We start from the raw sequence: 15,258 nt of genomic DNA, 5'->3' as shown, positions 1-15,258 counted from the left end.
CTTGAGACTGTGTCCCCTTGTTCTATTGCTGGTTGCCTGGGAGAAGAGGCCACCCCCACCTGGCTACAATGTCCCTTCAGGTAGTTGTAGACAGTAATAAGATCACCTCTGAGCCTCCTCTTCTCCAGGCTAAACAGGCCCAGCTCCCTCAACCTCTCCTCATAGGATTTGTGCTCCAGGCCCCTCACCAGCTTTGTTGCCCTTCTCTGGACATGTTCCAGCAACTCAACATCTTTCTTGAATTGAGGAGCCCAGAACTGGACACAGCACTCAAGGTGTGGCCTGAGCAGTGCTGAGTACAGGGGAAGAATAACCTCCCTGCTCCTACTGGCCACACTGTTCCTGATGCAGGCCAGGATGCCATTGGCTCTCTTGGCCACCTGGGCACACTGCTGGCTCATCTTCAGCTTACTATCTATCAGTACCCCCAGGTCCCTTTCCTCCTGGCTGCTCTCAGCCACTCAGTCCCCAGCCTATAGCGCTGCTTGGGGTTGTTGTGGCCACAGTGCAGAACCCTGCACTTGGCCTTGTTAAATAGCACCAGCCCTGGTGGAGTTCGATACGGGTTGGACTCCATGATCTCAAAGCCTCTTAGCCCAACCTCGTGTGGGCCCCACCACTGCCGCCGCTGCCCCTTTAAGGACCGCCGGGCGGGGGCGGGGCCTGCCGTGACGTCTCCCCGTTAAGGTCCCCGCCTCCGCTGCCCGCGCGCTCGGCTGACGTTACGACGTCACCGGTCCCCGCCCTCCGCGCGCTCCGCGTCGGCCGCCCGTTGCGCCCCGCCCCCTTCGCCGCGGCCCGGCCCCGCCGGCCGCGATGCCGCGGGTCTACATCGGCCGCCTCAGCTACCAGGCGCGGGAGCGGGACGTGGAGCGCTTCTTTAAGGGCTACGGCAAGATCTTGGAGGTGGATCTCAAGAACGGGTGAGCGCGACTCGGTCCGAACCGAACCGGACCCTCCTGCTCAGCCGCCGGTGGAATGAGGCCCAGCTTGGCCCGGCCCCGGGCGGCGGTTGTGAGGAGCGGGCGGGAGGCTTGAGTGGCTTGAGAGGGAGGCGAGCAGAATGCCTGAGTCTGCCGGAGCGGGGTGTGTTTGGCTGGACTGGGGAGCTGTGGAGGAAGGGGGGTGAGGGCGGGAGGCCTGGGGCCTCTTGAAGGGGTTCTCCTGAGGGGGTGGGCAGGAGGCCTGGGTCCCTCCCTGTGAGGATGGCGGCTGGAGGCCTGGGCCCTCCCCGGGCGGGATGGGACAGGACGCTTGGGTTTCCATGTCAACGGAGAGAGTGACAGGACAGCTAGGCCTCTGTGGCGAGGTTGGAGGGGCTCAGGACATCTGGATCCCGGCTTCAGCTGTTGAGGGCTTTGTAGAGGAGGTGGGGGTAAGCGAGCCTGTGGTGTGCCCCTCTCTGTGGGGATGGGAGCTCCCCTGAGGAGTTCCTTTCAGCCTCTAGTTTTGTTCTGCACCCCTATATGAGCACCCAAGGGTGCGCTAGGCTGTACCCCAGGACAACACTCCTCACTCTTTAAGAGAGCCCCTTTATGGGGGCAGAGAGCCCTGTTACAGGCATTGCAGCAGACGTCTGTTCTGGGAGCCCTTGGTGGGACATCAGCCAGTGTGGGGGGTCCAGTGTCCCTTCAAAGCCCCACTGAAGCCCTGAGGTACCCTGTGTGTTCCTCCCTGTCTGCTGTTCCAGCAGCTGTCTCTTCCTGCACCTTGAGGGTTTGATTTCTGCTCCACCAGGATTTGCCCAAGGCTTTCAACTGAGAAGGGAAAACAAATTGCCATTTTTGGTAGTTTTACTCCCTATCACTTAAAGCTTTCCAAGTGTTGGTGCCTTTACGCTTTACAAGAAGCCCCAACTTGCTTAGGAAAGCTGAGTGGAATATGGCTTTTATTGCTATTAGGCAGGAGAGTCAATTATTAGTTTTCTTCTAGCTGTGAGGAAGAGGATTTTGTTGTAAAATCAGTCCTCAGTTGTAGAAAAGGGGCACATTAGCACTGGTTGTACAGGTAGGCTGACATACAACAGGTTTGTAAGTTGAGCAATTTCTGTTATTACAACAAACAAATGTGCATGTGGCAGTGTTTTAACCAGCATGGCCTCAGGAATGTTAGAGCTTGCTTGGAACTAAAATATCTGAGTGCTTTTCCCACTCCTACTTGCATATCCTTGAAGTGTTTTTGAAGGGATCAGTTTTCCTGGTACTGAATAAGCCTCCAAACCAAATATTTCCATTTCATAGACAGATGTTAGGGAAAAAAAATCCCCCCCAGTTTCTTCTTGAAGGTGTAGACTTGCAAAGTTTTGTGGCTGGCAGGCTTGTTTTATTGGACTTTATGGTCTATGATTGAACTCGGTGATCTCAGAGGCCTTCTCCATGATTCTGTGAGGCCCAACCCTACAATCCCCTTTCAGCATTCTGAATTTGTGGGTGCAAGAGTTGGCTCTGAAGTGTGCTGGAGCTGCCCATACTTGTGGCATCTTAATTTGAGGTGGTAGAGGGGAGGAGGACGCAACCTGCCTGTAGCCAAACTACAGATGCTGTGTGTTGAAAGCTTTGATTCCAGGGCAAGAGTCCTTTCTATAACCTCCCTGAAGGGAGACAGAGTCTAGAAGCTGCAGATGGCAGGAGGAATCCAAGAGCCTCTAGATGAGGTGCTGGAATTGTTGCTCACTTTGCTGTTTGTTTGCCGCTTCTGGAGCAGGCTGCTCCCAGCTCAGGCTGGATTTCTAGGATTAACTCAACAATTTCATCCCTTTTTCAGTTGTATGTTCTGAGGTTCTTTCGACAGGCAGCTGTTGGTTTGACAGAATACTTTCCAGAGCCCTCAGGTTTTGTCTCAACTCGGGACAGCCTCATGCTGCACTTCTGCTGGCTCCTCTGCGGTTGGCTTTGTTCCTCCTCTGTTCCTTTCTCCACAGCTTATTTTTAGTAGTGCTTAGCAAATGATTAAGTATTCCCAGCACAGTGTTTGACATGAAAGATACTTCCAGTTTCTTCTGGAAACTTGTGGGCTATCTCAGATGCTCAGGCTGCAGGAGATTAGCCGAGCACTGTTGTAGCTCTTGAGCAGGAGCTGAGACCGCAACGTGATACAGCGCAGCCCGAAAAGCTCAGCTGGGGTTGGCTTGCTGCTTGCTGTAACTGAAGCTCCCAGCTCAGAGGCTTAAACCAGTGCTTACCTGAAAGGAGGGTGGGGAAAGGAAAGCTCAGGTTCTCTAGGATTCTCTGGACTAGGCTGCACTTTCCAACTGTCTGCTTGTCGTATTGGTGGAGTGTCTCAGTGAGGAGGAAAGGCTGAGAGCCCTGGGGCTTTTGAGCCTGGAGAAGTCTGAGAGGAGGTCTGATCAATGCTTAGTGAGAGCTAAAGGGTGGGGGGCAAGAGAATGAGGCCAGACTCTTCAGTGATGCCTGGCAACAGGCACAACGTGGAACACAGAAGGTTGCCAAACCATGAAGTTGATTCAGTGTGGGGTGGGAGCTGAGCGTGTCTGCATTGGTTGGGAGCCTGCAGAGCAACTCTTAATTGCTCCTGCAGCCACAGGTCCCTCTTGGACTGACTGCCACTGGTATACACCTCATGGATTTCGGGCCTGCTGGCAAACGACAGAGACAGCTGCTTTGATGTCTTTCTCATCCCATGGGTTTGAGTCATGGGGGAAAAAACGGTACTTAGGAGTGCTGAGGAGGTGAGATTTGGGCTGGTGTGGAGAGGGGCTGCAGAACCAGGTCGAGGGGATCCAGCAGGTGTCAAAAGCAATGCAGGTGGGGAGCAGCTGAAAGGAGGAGAGAGATGAGGGTCTGACTTCAGGTATTAAGCAGGTCTGGAAAGTATCATTTTAAATTTGACTTTAGATGTAAACCCTACCTTTTTGGAGGGGCAGTCTGTTGGAATTGCTTAGGATAAGGCCATACTCCTTTACTTTTTGCTTTTTTGATACATGAACAAAAAATGGTGTAGCTTATCCTTAGCTGAAGTAAATTGCATTGACATTTTTAGCAAGTAGTTCTATGCCACATATAAAGTAATAATAGTAGACATTTAAAAGAAGATTTACTCACGCTGCTGTCATGTCACAGCAGGTTCAGATTGCTGTAGTTAAGTCTGTGTCAGCAGTTGTGGCTTTCTGTGGTGTAAAACTGGGCTTCTGAAGGGGTTTGATTTGTGGGTTTAGATCATAGAGTGAAATGTTCGTGGCTGGGTCAGAGTTGCTTTCATTCAGGAGTGAGGTGGGGGGTGGGTTTTAGTGTTTTTTAAATACAAGTAATCCCAAAGTTGTAGGAGCTTGGTTGTCTTAAAAATGGAAGTTTCCTGTAAAGTGTCCTTTCTCCTTTCCCTTCAGCCTAGAATCAGACTGTAGAGCTACTGGCATCTTGCATATTCCCAGGTTGAAAAAGATGAACAGAACAAGATCAGCGTTTCCTTTTCAAATGAGTGAGGAGAAGAAAAAGCCTTCAGGCTTCCCATCATGCCTTGCCCAGACAGAGTCCTGCAGGACCATCTAGGGATCAAATTCCAATGGGAGGCCAAGGAGAGCAGCTGGTGACAAAGTGGTGCTGGAGGTGCTGTGTTCACCTGGGTGTGACATGGATGACTTTGCCCTCCTACTCTGTCCTAGTAAGGCCACATCTGGAGTAGTGTGTCCAGTCCTGGGCTCCTCAGTTCAAGAGAAACAGGGAACTACTCAAGAGAGTCCAGCAGAGACTACAAAGATGCTGGGTGAACTGGAGCATCTCTGTGAGGAGCAAAAGCTGAGAGCCTTGGAGCTGTTGAGCTCTGGAAGAGCAGCTTGAGAGGAGATCTGATCAATTCTCATCAAGAGATAAAGGATGGGAGGCAGGAGGATGGAGCCAGACTCTTATCAGTGGTGCTCAGTGACAGGACAACATGCAGTGGGCACAAAATGAAACCCAGGGTTTTCCATCTGGAGATGAGGCGAAACTTGTTTGGTGTGAGGGTGCTGGAGCCCTGGAGCAGAGAGAGGTTGTGGAATCTGCTTCTCTGGAGAGATTCCAAACCCTGCTGGATGTTGTGATCCTGGGCAAGCTGCTGTGGATGCCCTGCTTTAGGAGGGAATTTGGACTGGATGATCCCTAGAGGTCTCTTCCATCTCCCCCAGCCATGCTGGGATTCTATAATGCTGTGTTCTGGTTGAATTTAGCTATTCCTCTGCTGTTCTAGCTTCAAATGTCTGTGCATTTATTGTCTTGAAAGTGCTGGTGCTCCCAGGCACTTCACCTTGTAAGTAATTGCTTTTAGGGTGAGATCTGTTGAAAGGTTTGTGCTGGCTCTATTTTTGGAATTGAAGGGAAGAGAGTTGCAATTTGAATGGTTTTATAATGACTGTGATTGTTTCAGTTGTTATAAATCAATCACGCTTGTTTCTTCCCTGAAACTACAGCACTTGCATACGAAAGCAGCCACCATTTGTGTGGGGTTTGGAGCTGTTCTCAAGTGTCCCATCAATACAGGTACAATTGCCCGGCAAAGCTGTCGCTGCTGATACTGCTGTGCTAGGGGAGGTGGTGAGAAAGCTTAGAAATGAAGTCACCTAAAAGAGGAGACCAACATTTTTATATCAGGGCTTTGTTCTTCTGTATGATCTCCCTGGGGATATTTAGCCTGGAGAAGAGCAGCCTGAGAGGGGATCTGATCAATGCTCAGCAAGAGCTAGAGGGTGGGGGGTAAGGGGATAGGGCCAGACTCTTGTCAGTGGTGCCCAGTGACAGGACAAGGGGCAATGAGCACAAACTGGAACCCAGGAGGTTCCATCTGAACATGAGGAGAAAGTTTTATGCTGTGAGGATGCTGGAGCCCTGAGAGGCTGCCCAGAGAGGTTAGGGAGTCTTATCTGGAGAGATTCCACACACACCCCCCACAGCCATTGTGATCCTGGGCAAGCTGCTGTGGGTGCACCTGCATTATCAGGGGTTTGGACTGGATGCTTTCCAGAGGTTACTTCCAACCCTCACCATGCTGGAATTCTGGGATCTGAAACATGAAGTTACTGCTTGGCCTGCTAAACCCCAAGTGTTTGGCTGTGGCAGTTGGAGAAGTGGCTGGCAAGTGGTTCTCAGTTGAGCTCAGGCTTGCAGCATCCTCGACTATTGCCTGGGGTATTCTGCTCTTGCAGGTAGCTGAAGGAGAAGTGATTTCAAGTCCTGGTATACTCTGAGCTCTACTGAACAGCTCTCTGGTGTGTTTTGTCCTCTTCCCCTGCCCTGTGGGGATAATCAGCATCCTCACAATGTTTAACTCCTGTCAGGTTAGAAACTGGCAGCTTGAGTTTTGTTTCAGTGCTGCTGTGAATTTGCTTTGTGACCAGAAACAAATTGCCAGCTTGTCCCTGAGCAGCAGCTCTGAGGATTGATTTAAAACCCTTCGCTTGAATCTTTGGGATCTCCAGCCTCCAGAGATGAGGGGCTTGCAGCAGCTTGGTGTTGGCACTGATGCCTGTGGTTCCTCTGAAGATTAAACTGAAGATGCTGGTGTGAACTCTTCAGACAAGAAGTTTCTGTGCAGGTTACTCCTGGGGGGGGGTTCTGCTGGGACATAAATTTTTCCACAAGAACAATCAGCCATTGGAAAAGTCTTCCCAGGGAAATGGTGGAGTCCCCTGCATCAGACACCGTTAAGATTCAGCTGGACAGGGGCTGTGCCGGCTTGTCTAGACTGGGCTTCTGTCAAGCAATGTTGGACCAGATGATCCTTGAGGACCCTTCCAACCTGGCATTCGATGATTCTGTGACTGTCTCTGTATTGTCTTCACTGTTGGTAAAAGGAAACCAATGCCACAAAGTTCATGGGAATGTTGAAATTGAGCATTAGATATTTTTCAGTCTGTCTCTTTCGTCTTATTCTTGGTCTGCCTATAACCTGAGCAAAGTTTGCACAGAAAATTCTTCAAACACAAAACTTTGTTCATCCCTTGGCCAGGAAATTTGTTCCTCAGTACTGTTGTTGGATTTTCACGAGTCTCTTATCAAGGTTTGGACTCACCATGCTCTCTGAGCTGCTAGGATGTTGAAAATCTACTGAGCATAAAACATGTTGCAGCAGAACTTGGGAATGCTGCAGCTCTCTCAGCAAGTGGAAGACCTGTCCTGTTCCATGAGCATGTTGTTTTTCATACCCAAACCATCAGTGCTGTCCACAGTCAAGAGTCAAATGAATCCAATGAAAACCAGATCCCTTTTCCTGACCTGCTTTTGTGTCTTCTTTCTTGTTGGACCTTTCTTGCAGAATGTTCAGACCATTTGTTTGCAGAGATAAGGGAATATTTCCATTGTGCAGCCTTCCCTGGATCAAGTTAACCTGCCCTGCTAAACCAGAAGGGTTGGACTAGGTGATCTCCAGAGGTCCTTTCCAACCCCTCTCCCTCTGTGATCTGAAGTGTAGGAATTAAGGCAGCTTCCTGATAGGCCCAGGAGTGAACCCAGGGATCTTCAAGTTTTGCCAGGCATTGGCTATTAGGAAAAATTTCTTTCCTGCATGAGTGGTCAGGCACTGGAATAGGTTGCCCAGGTAGGTGATAGAGTCACCACCCTTAGAGGTGTTCAAGAAGCTGTAGATGTGGTACTTTAAGATATATGTGATGGTCATGGTAGAATCACAGAATGGTTGGAAGGGACCTCTGAAGGTCATCCAGTCCAACTTCCTCTCTAGTAAGCAGTAACTGGGTTATGGTTGGACTTTGGTCATCTTAAAGGTCTATTTCAACCTTAGTGATTCCGTGAATAAAGCACTGTATTGAGTGAGTTTGTGGGGTAGTGCTGATGGCCTTCAACCTTTAGGTAGCCTTCAGGAGGTTGCAACCACAGTTCAAAGGACAGCAGCAGAGAGTGACATTCCTCAGGCTCTGCCGGTGCGACACGAGCTGGTTTTGAGCACAGACACCTCTGGCTCCGTTCTTTCCAGTGATCCCTTTGCTCTCCCTCTCTCTAGGTATGGCTTTGTTGAGTTTGATGATCTGAGAGATGCAGATGATGCTGTTTATGAGCTCAATGGTAAAGATCTTTGTGGGGAGAGAGTGATCGTTGAGCATGCCAGAGGCCCACGGCGTGACAGCAGTTACGGTTCCGGACGCAGTAAGCACCACCATGCTTTTGTATCCCTGCTTTATGTTCAATAAAACCTTTTTGTTTCTTTTATTTTCTCTTTTATTTTTTCCTTTTTTTTTTTTCTTTTTTTTGTTTTTCCAAAGTAATTTTTAAAGAGAAATGCTCTAAAGTTGTGCCTAGTGTTGTGTAACTGTACATGTAACTGTTGATCTGAATATTTCTTAACTTGTTTGTTGTATTAAACTCTTTTAATTGATAAATTAATAAACACAATTTCTTGTACCTTTTTTTTTTTCAATTATTATGATGATTATCATTTCTTTTGAATGGTTTATTTGCAATGTGATGTTTAACATAGCTTTAACAAAGACCTCAATGTTTTAATTGAAAGAGTCCTTTGAGGCTAAGATGACTGCCCGTTCCATTTGCTGACCTTGGGTTACCTTTCCATGAGTGGCTCTTTGACCTTTGTGGCCCTTGGCTGACCCAAAAAAAAGGAAGCCATGTGACGACCGCAACCTTTTCCCATTAGACCTGGGTGGTGAGGACCCCAAGGGTTAGAGACAGATGAGATTAATCTGAAATAGGTGCCTGAAAAGCTTTATTCATGTCAGATATTCAGAAAGCCTTTAAGCAATGTAAGTAACTTTAGTAAACTGGCTTTAATTCGGTTTCTTCTTTCAAACCGCTTTAAAATTAACGTTAAATTTAACTGCATGTTAACTGTAGCCTAATTTATTATGTGCCTTGGTTTTCATTCTGTGCTCGTAGTAAAGTCTTTGTAATGCTTTGGGTCTTTGTAACGCTTTCTAGGAGGGAGGGGGATGGATTTTAGCCTGGGGGAGGGGAGGTGGGGGTGACTTTGTCATGTCTTTGCGAGCGTGCGGGGCAGAAGAGCTTGCGTCGGGGCTGTAGAGCCAGAGCTCCATTTCCCTGGTTGAAGTACTGCTGTCTGCTTGTCACCTCCTAAAGGTGGATATGGTTATAGAAGAAGCGGAAGAGATAAGTACGGTCCTCCCACCCGTACAGAATACAGATTGATTGTGGAAAATCTGTCAAGCCGCTGCAGTTGGCAAGATCTTAAGGTATGGGGCTCCTTTCTTTACCCTCTCTCTAGTAAAGAGCACAATGGGTAAACAGCTTCCATTTCACCCAGGAAACTGCTGTACGCTGTGTTCTTGACTCCAGCTCGTTCATAACTCTGTGTCCTCCTGTGCGTACACCTAGGTTGTGGAAGTAACACACACACACACGAGGCAATGGGGAAGTATCTTTACGTCTGTGAACTCATTCACAGAATCACTGTGGCTGGAAAAGACCTCTAAGATTCAGAGATTCATAGAATGGTTTGGGTTGGAAGGGATCTTAAAGACTATCTAGTTCCAACCCCCTTGCCATAAGCAAATACACCTCCCGCTAGCCTGGGTTGCTCAAGGCCTCATCCAACCTGGCCTTTAATACCTGCAGGCACAGGGCAGCCACAGCCTCTCTGGGCAACCTGTTCCAATGTCTCCTTGCCCTCACTGGAAAGAATTTCTTCCTAATCTCCAGTCTCAGTCTGCCCTCCTCAAGCTTCAGTCCATTCCCCCTTGACCTATCACTACAAGCCCTTGTAAAAAGTCCCTCTCCAGCTCTCCTGTAGCCCACTTCAGGTACTGGAAGGCTGCTTTAAGGTCTCTCCAGAGCCTTCTCCAGGCTTAACAGCCCTGACTCCCTCAGCCTGTTCCCAAGATCCCCAAGAGTATAAATTCCAACCATTATCCAACTCTACCAGGGTCACTCCTAAACCATATCCTTGAGCACTGTATCTAGGTGACTTTTTTAGTACATCCAGGGATGGGGACTCAACCACTTTGCACATTGGGAGCTGCACCTGCAGACATGGTGTCACTGAACAAAAGGAGAATGAACTTTTTACCTTTGCCCAAACCAGCATCACGTACAGATGTGTTTATCTCTGCCAAAACAGACCTCAGTCATGCCAGTGGCAGGATTCCCTAGAGATGGAGGAATTCATCCTTGTCACTTTTGGATTTGCTCATCAACTTGTCAGGTGCTAGAGCTGTTTGGAAACGATAGCATTGTTCCTGCATGGTCTCTGTTAAGAATTTGCACACCATATAAAACTGTTTTTTAAAGAGAGTTCAGGGAAAAGATGCTTCCAGAATGAGCAATCATGCAAAACCATTGCCAAAAGTTAGTATTTCCTTCAGTCCAAAGGAGTGGAAGGTGCTTCTCAGTAGGGAATTGTAGCACCATGTAGCACAGCATCTCTGAGTACTCTGGAAGTGAAATGCTGACTTGTGTGGACTGAGGGAGCAGAATGTCAATAGCAGGTGCAGAAAGATGGTGCTCAGAGTGAGCAGCAATGGTTCAAACCACTTGTTCTTACAGGAACGCTTTCTTCTGTGGTTCTCTTTTAAGGACCTGTAAAATTTGTTCTAAACAAACATTGCCGTAGTAGAAACTGCTCTGTAATTGAGTATGTAACACAGGTTCAGGTACGTGCTGAGATGCTTCAGTTGTCTTTTTGTTGTTACTGCTTCACACCATCAATAGCTTGTCTTTGCTTCTGGTATTAAAAGTTGTAAGTAGAGCATGGCATGATGAATCCTCTACTGAGTGTGCTGCTTTTGAAATAGCTTTTGTGTTGGTGCACTTAAGGTGGGAGCAGCTGGGTTCAACACAGACTCAACTGGAGTTCTGTGCCCTGTTTCTTATGCAACTGGATGAGGACTCTGCCTGATGGCTCACTCAAAGCAGGGCAGGAGTGGTCCTCCCTGATAAACAGTGTTTAGTGACTGAAACAAGAGAAAGCAGCAAGCATGAAGTGGGAAAATTAATTGAGCTTTTAGTTTGGGGGGGGTGGGGTTCTCCCAGCAGAGTATCTGTTACCGAGGTGGAGGATGAAGGGAGGTCTGCTTGCCTGTAGCCTTCTTGCCTCTTCATATTTGACCTTTAAGTTTATCATATTTCCCCAGTCACCTTTGAAAAGATGATGCAGAGAAGGAGCATTTCATTTCTTTAATCACTTGTGTAATTTGAAAATTTATCATAGTCTGGAGCATATCTGGTACTAGACTTGAGACAGAAGACCTTAAATCATTATTTGGCTCAAAATGATCAGCTCCACCTTAGTTCTAATCACCCAGACTCTGTGAAATCATGGTGTTTTACTTGGCTTGCTCAAAACCCTTGCTGTTTGGTTCAAAGCCTTGCTGAGATCCTTGTGGATAGAGGAGGCTAAGGGAGCATCCCTGCAAGGGGTCAGCCGGGGCACCTGGCTCTGGATTTGAGGCAATGGTTATTCTGTCCTCTTCCCCTAGGATTATATGCGTCAGGCAGGGGAAGTGACATATGCAGATGCACACAAAGGAAGGAAAAATGAAGGTGTGATTGAGTTCAAATCCTATTCTGACATGAAAAGAGCCCTTGAAAAGCTGGACGGGACAGAAGTAAATGGCAGAAAGATTAGATTAGTGGAAGACAGACCTGGATCGAGACGGCGCCGCTCTTACTCCAGAAGTCGAAGCCATTCAAGGTATGTCTGTGGATAATGCAGCTTTGGCTGAATCTAGCTGCACTTAATGAATGTTCAGCAGCCTCTAAAACACCTTGGGTGTGTTCAGAGTTCTCAGTAAATCATAGCATCACAGAATGGGTTGGGTTGGTAGGAACCTTAAAACTCATCTAGCTCCAGCTCTCCTGCCATGGTCTACTAGACGAGGTTGTTCATGGCACCATCCAACCTGGACAGGCTTCAACCCTTCACAACTTCTCTGGTCAACCTGTTCCAGTGCCTCTCCACTCTCATGGGGAAAAATTTCCTCCTAACGTCTCATCTCAATCCAGCTTCTTCCAGTCTGAAGCCATGACCTTGCATCCTGTCACTCCATACCTTTCTAAAAAGTCCCTCCTCAGCTCTCCTGTAGCCCCCTTCAGGTACTGGAAGGCTGCTCTAAGGTCTCCCTGGAGCCTGCTCTTCTCCAGGCTGAACAAGCCAATTCTCTCAGCCTGTCTGCATAGTAGAGGTTTTGAGAATCTACATTTTGAAAATGTCAGTTACCTGCAAGTACCCAAGGGAAATGGGGCCTCAGTTCAGTGCTGTCTTACCTGCTGAGTGTTTGTCTGTGAGTTGAGCACCCAACAGCATGCTCCTCTTCCCCAGCTACATCAGGTCCTGGTCCTTGCTGTCTCACAGGAGAAGTCTGTGTGGCAGGTGGAGCCGTGCACACAGAATGAAACAGAAGGTGCTTTTAACACCCTGGCTCTGAACACTGTGTTCTGCTGTGAGCACCAGGACTAACAGTTCTTTCTCAGTTTGGAAACCCTCCCCCCCTGTTCCCTGTTTCTTGGAGATTTGCTGCTTTCGTTGTAGGATCAAGAGAAGTGCTTGAGCACACAGCACCCAAGTGTTTTCCCCTTTCCATTCTGGGGCAGACCTTGTTGCAAGAAAACTCAGGCAGACTTGTACTCTTCATAGAACAGCTTGCTTACGAAATCAAAGCCTGGAGTCAGAGCTTCATCCTAGAGTCTGAACAGAGAGAGACACTAGCTTGGTTGGGAAAGTGATTCTTGCTGCTTTACCTTACATCAGGTTGAATGTTTTCTTCCCAGTTAGCTGCCCTGCTCGCTTCCAGACCTGGCAGCAGGGATCAAGCAAGGGGCAGAAGGGTACTGTGGCTCTATGACTTTATTGTGTACTCTGGCTGCTCAAAAGGTGCTTTAATACCAGGGGTGTTGCCTCTCAGGAGATCAGAAGCTCTCGGTGAGCAGGTGCTAACATGAAGCTGATTGATTCTGTTGCAGGTCTCGCTCTCGAAGCAGACATTCTCATAAGAGCAGGAGCCGCAGTGCCAGTAGCAGTCGCTCCAAGAGTAGATCAAGATCCAGGTACGTCTTTGTGTCGGAAGAAGTGGGGGCTCCCCATTTACATGTAAAGCATCATCTTAACTGTGCAGTAGGGGTCCTGTTTGTGTTCCTTCTCCCTGCTGTGTCTCACACACTGCTGAAGTGCTGCTGCAATCCTAGCCGCACTAAAGCGGAGCTGTCTGTTGCCTTTGCACTTCCAGGTCTGTGTCCCGTTCCAGAAGCAAGAGCCGTAGTCGAAGCAAGAGCCGTAGCAGAGGCCAAAAAGAGAAAAGCAGGACTCCAAGTAAAGAGGATAAAAGTAGGAGCCGCAGCAGGAGTGCAGAGAAATCCCGAAACAAAAGTAAAGATAAATCTGAGGGCATTCTCCATAACAGTGATGAGAAGGCAAAGAGCAGGAGCCACAGCAAGGAAAAGAGTAGGAGCAGAAGTAGGAGCAAGGACAGGGGAGAGACGAGGGAGAGCATGAGGAGTAGGAGCAAAGAAAAAAGCAGGAGCAAAGACAGGGAGAAGAGCATTAGCAAGGCTAGAAGCAGGAGCAAGAGCAGGGATGAGAGTAGGAGCAGGAGCCACAGTAAGGACAAAAGGAAAAGTAGGAAGAGGAGCAGAGATGACAGCAGGAGTAGAAGCAGGAGCCGCAGCAAGAGTGAGAAAAGCAAAAGGCGCAACAAGCGAGACAGCAAACCGAGTAGCAAGAAGAAAAGGAAGGACAGCCACGAGCGGTCCAGGTCAGCCTCCAAGGAAAAGGAGCATCAGAAATCAGATTCTGACAAAAAGGAGGCAAAAGGTGAGGGTGAGGATGCAGCTGCATGTCGGGTGTCTCGCTCCAGGTCTAGATCGATTTCCAAGTCAAAACCAAATGTCAAATCAGATTCTCGTTCCAGGTCTAAGTCTGTCTCAAAGCCTAGGTCCCGGTCCAAGTCTAGATCTAGGTCTGCCTCCAGGTCACATTCCCGATCACGGTCAAGGTCTCGCTCCAGATCCTAACCTTGCTGCAGCCACACTTGGAGCAGTTGGCAGAGTCTTTTGTACATGTTTCGTAGTGGTAGCACAAGTGATTGAAGTAGCAACCCTGTTGATGCTGTATAACTCTACCACCCCGATGGTGTGTCTGGCATTCTCCGCAGTGCTCCCTCCCTGCAATGCTCTCAGCTCTTCACCTCCCTTTCTGGCCTGTAGAAAGGTTCTCTCAAATCCACCTCTTCCTAGAGCACCAAAATTGCCCTGTTTCCTGGGAAGAGCCTTGCAGGGAATGAGCACTGCACCGTGCTGGGTGCAGTGATGACTGCTAGGTAGGTATGATGGCTTCTGCAGTCTTTGCCCTTGAAGTGATACCCCTTGATGTCTGCCATTTAGTGGAAGTGCTAAGTCTTTAGTTTCATACTACTTTTGTTTCCTAATTTATTTTTTTTCCTTTTTTTTGGACTTACAAAGTTGTGAATAGCACAGTCAAAAGAAAAAAAAAACCACCACCAAAATTATAGGTACTTGGAGTAATCCATAGGGAAAAGAAGTCTAGTTCCATACTCTGGTATTGTGACAATCTCCTTGTTTTATATGAATTTTTTTTATTCTCCTTTATTTTTTTTCCTTCCCTGTCTTGCAAAGTAGAGTGACTTCTGTTTCCATGAAATTTGAATAAAGACTATTTTTGCTTGACGACATTTGGTGGTGGCTCAATGAAGTTATGTTGTGCTTGTCAGTGCTTTACTTCCCTTGGTGTGAGCTTCAATTTGCAGGAGGGTTGCTTGCAGAGAACAAGTTTTTGGTTTAGAAAGCCACTTAATACCCCAGGTAGTCACAACACTCCAGTTACCATAACTCTCCACAAGCACTTAGTGCCCTGTTTAGAGCTTTAACGTTACAATGAGAACACAGAGCTGCACCAGTAGCAGTAATGAAGGTGACAACTTTGTTTTCCACTGTCTCCATAAATGACACTTAGTGAGCTGCAGCTTCCATTGCACTGGCAGGAAATGTTTTTCACCCACTTAACTCACTCAAGTCATCTGAACTCATTGCTTGGCCCACGACATTGTGTGGCACAAGGGTGAGTGCCAGAAGGCTGGAGCCAGGCTCTTCTCAGTGATGCCCAATGACAGGATAAGGGACAATAGGTGGAAGTTGAGGCATAGGAAGTTCCATGTAAAGAGGAGGAATTTCTTCACTGTGAGGGTGGCAGAACACTGGAACAGGCTGCCCAGAGAGGTTGTGGAGACTCCCTCTGTGAAGATAGTCAAAACCTGCTTGGATGTGTTCCTGTGTGATCTCGTATAGGTGATCCAGCTCTGGCAGGGGGGTTGGACTGGATGAGCTCTGGAGGTCCCTT

The 15,258-nt window shown here is 48.2% G+C and overlaps 1 protein-coding gene across 3 annotated transcripts; it reads left to right on the top strand.

Annotated features, from left to right (window-relative positions):
* Positions 1–768: 768 nt before the first annotated feature.
* Positions 769–14,593, top strand: SRSF4 (serine and arginine rich splicing factor 4). 3 transcript variants are annotated; one of them, XM_064172487.1, is made up of 6 exons: positions 769–923; positions 7,945–8,087; positions 9,033–9,145; positions 11,387–11,601; positions 12,870–12,953; positions 13,133–14,593. In XM_064172487.1, exons 1-6 carry the CDS (start codon positions 817–819, stop codon positions 13,914–13,916), a joined length of 1,446 nt encoding a protein of 481 aa, XP_064028557.1. In that variant the 5' UTR covers positions 769–816; the 3' UTR covers positions 13,917–14,593. The 3 variants fall into 3 exon arrangements, with proteins under 3 accessions (XP_064028557.1, XP_064028559.1, XP_064028558.1); XM_064172489.1 differs by having other exon boundaries at positions 7,945–8,115; positions 9,049–9,145; XM_064172488.1 differs by lacking the exons at positions 769–923; positions 7,945–8,087 and adding an exon at positions 8,368–8,698.
* Positions 14,594–15,258: the final 665 nt, after the last annotated feature.

Source organism: Pogoniulus pusillus, chromosome 37 (genome assembly GCF_015220805.1).
Source record: "Pogoniulus pusillus isolate bPogPus1 chromosome 37, bPogPus1.pri, whole genome shotgun sequence".
Taxonomy (NCBI): domain Eukaryota; kingdom Metazoa; phylum Chordata; class Aves; order Piciformes; family Lybiidae; genus Pogoniulus; species Pogoniulus pusillus.
The sequence above is the reverse complement of the archived record's forward strand: the minus strand, read 5'-3'. Positions and strand labels throughout refer to the sequence as shown.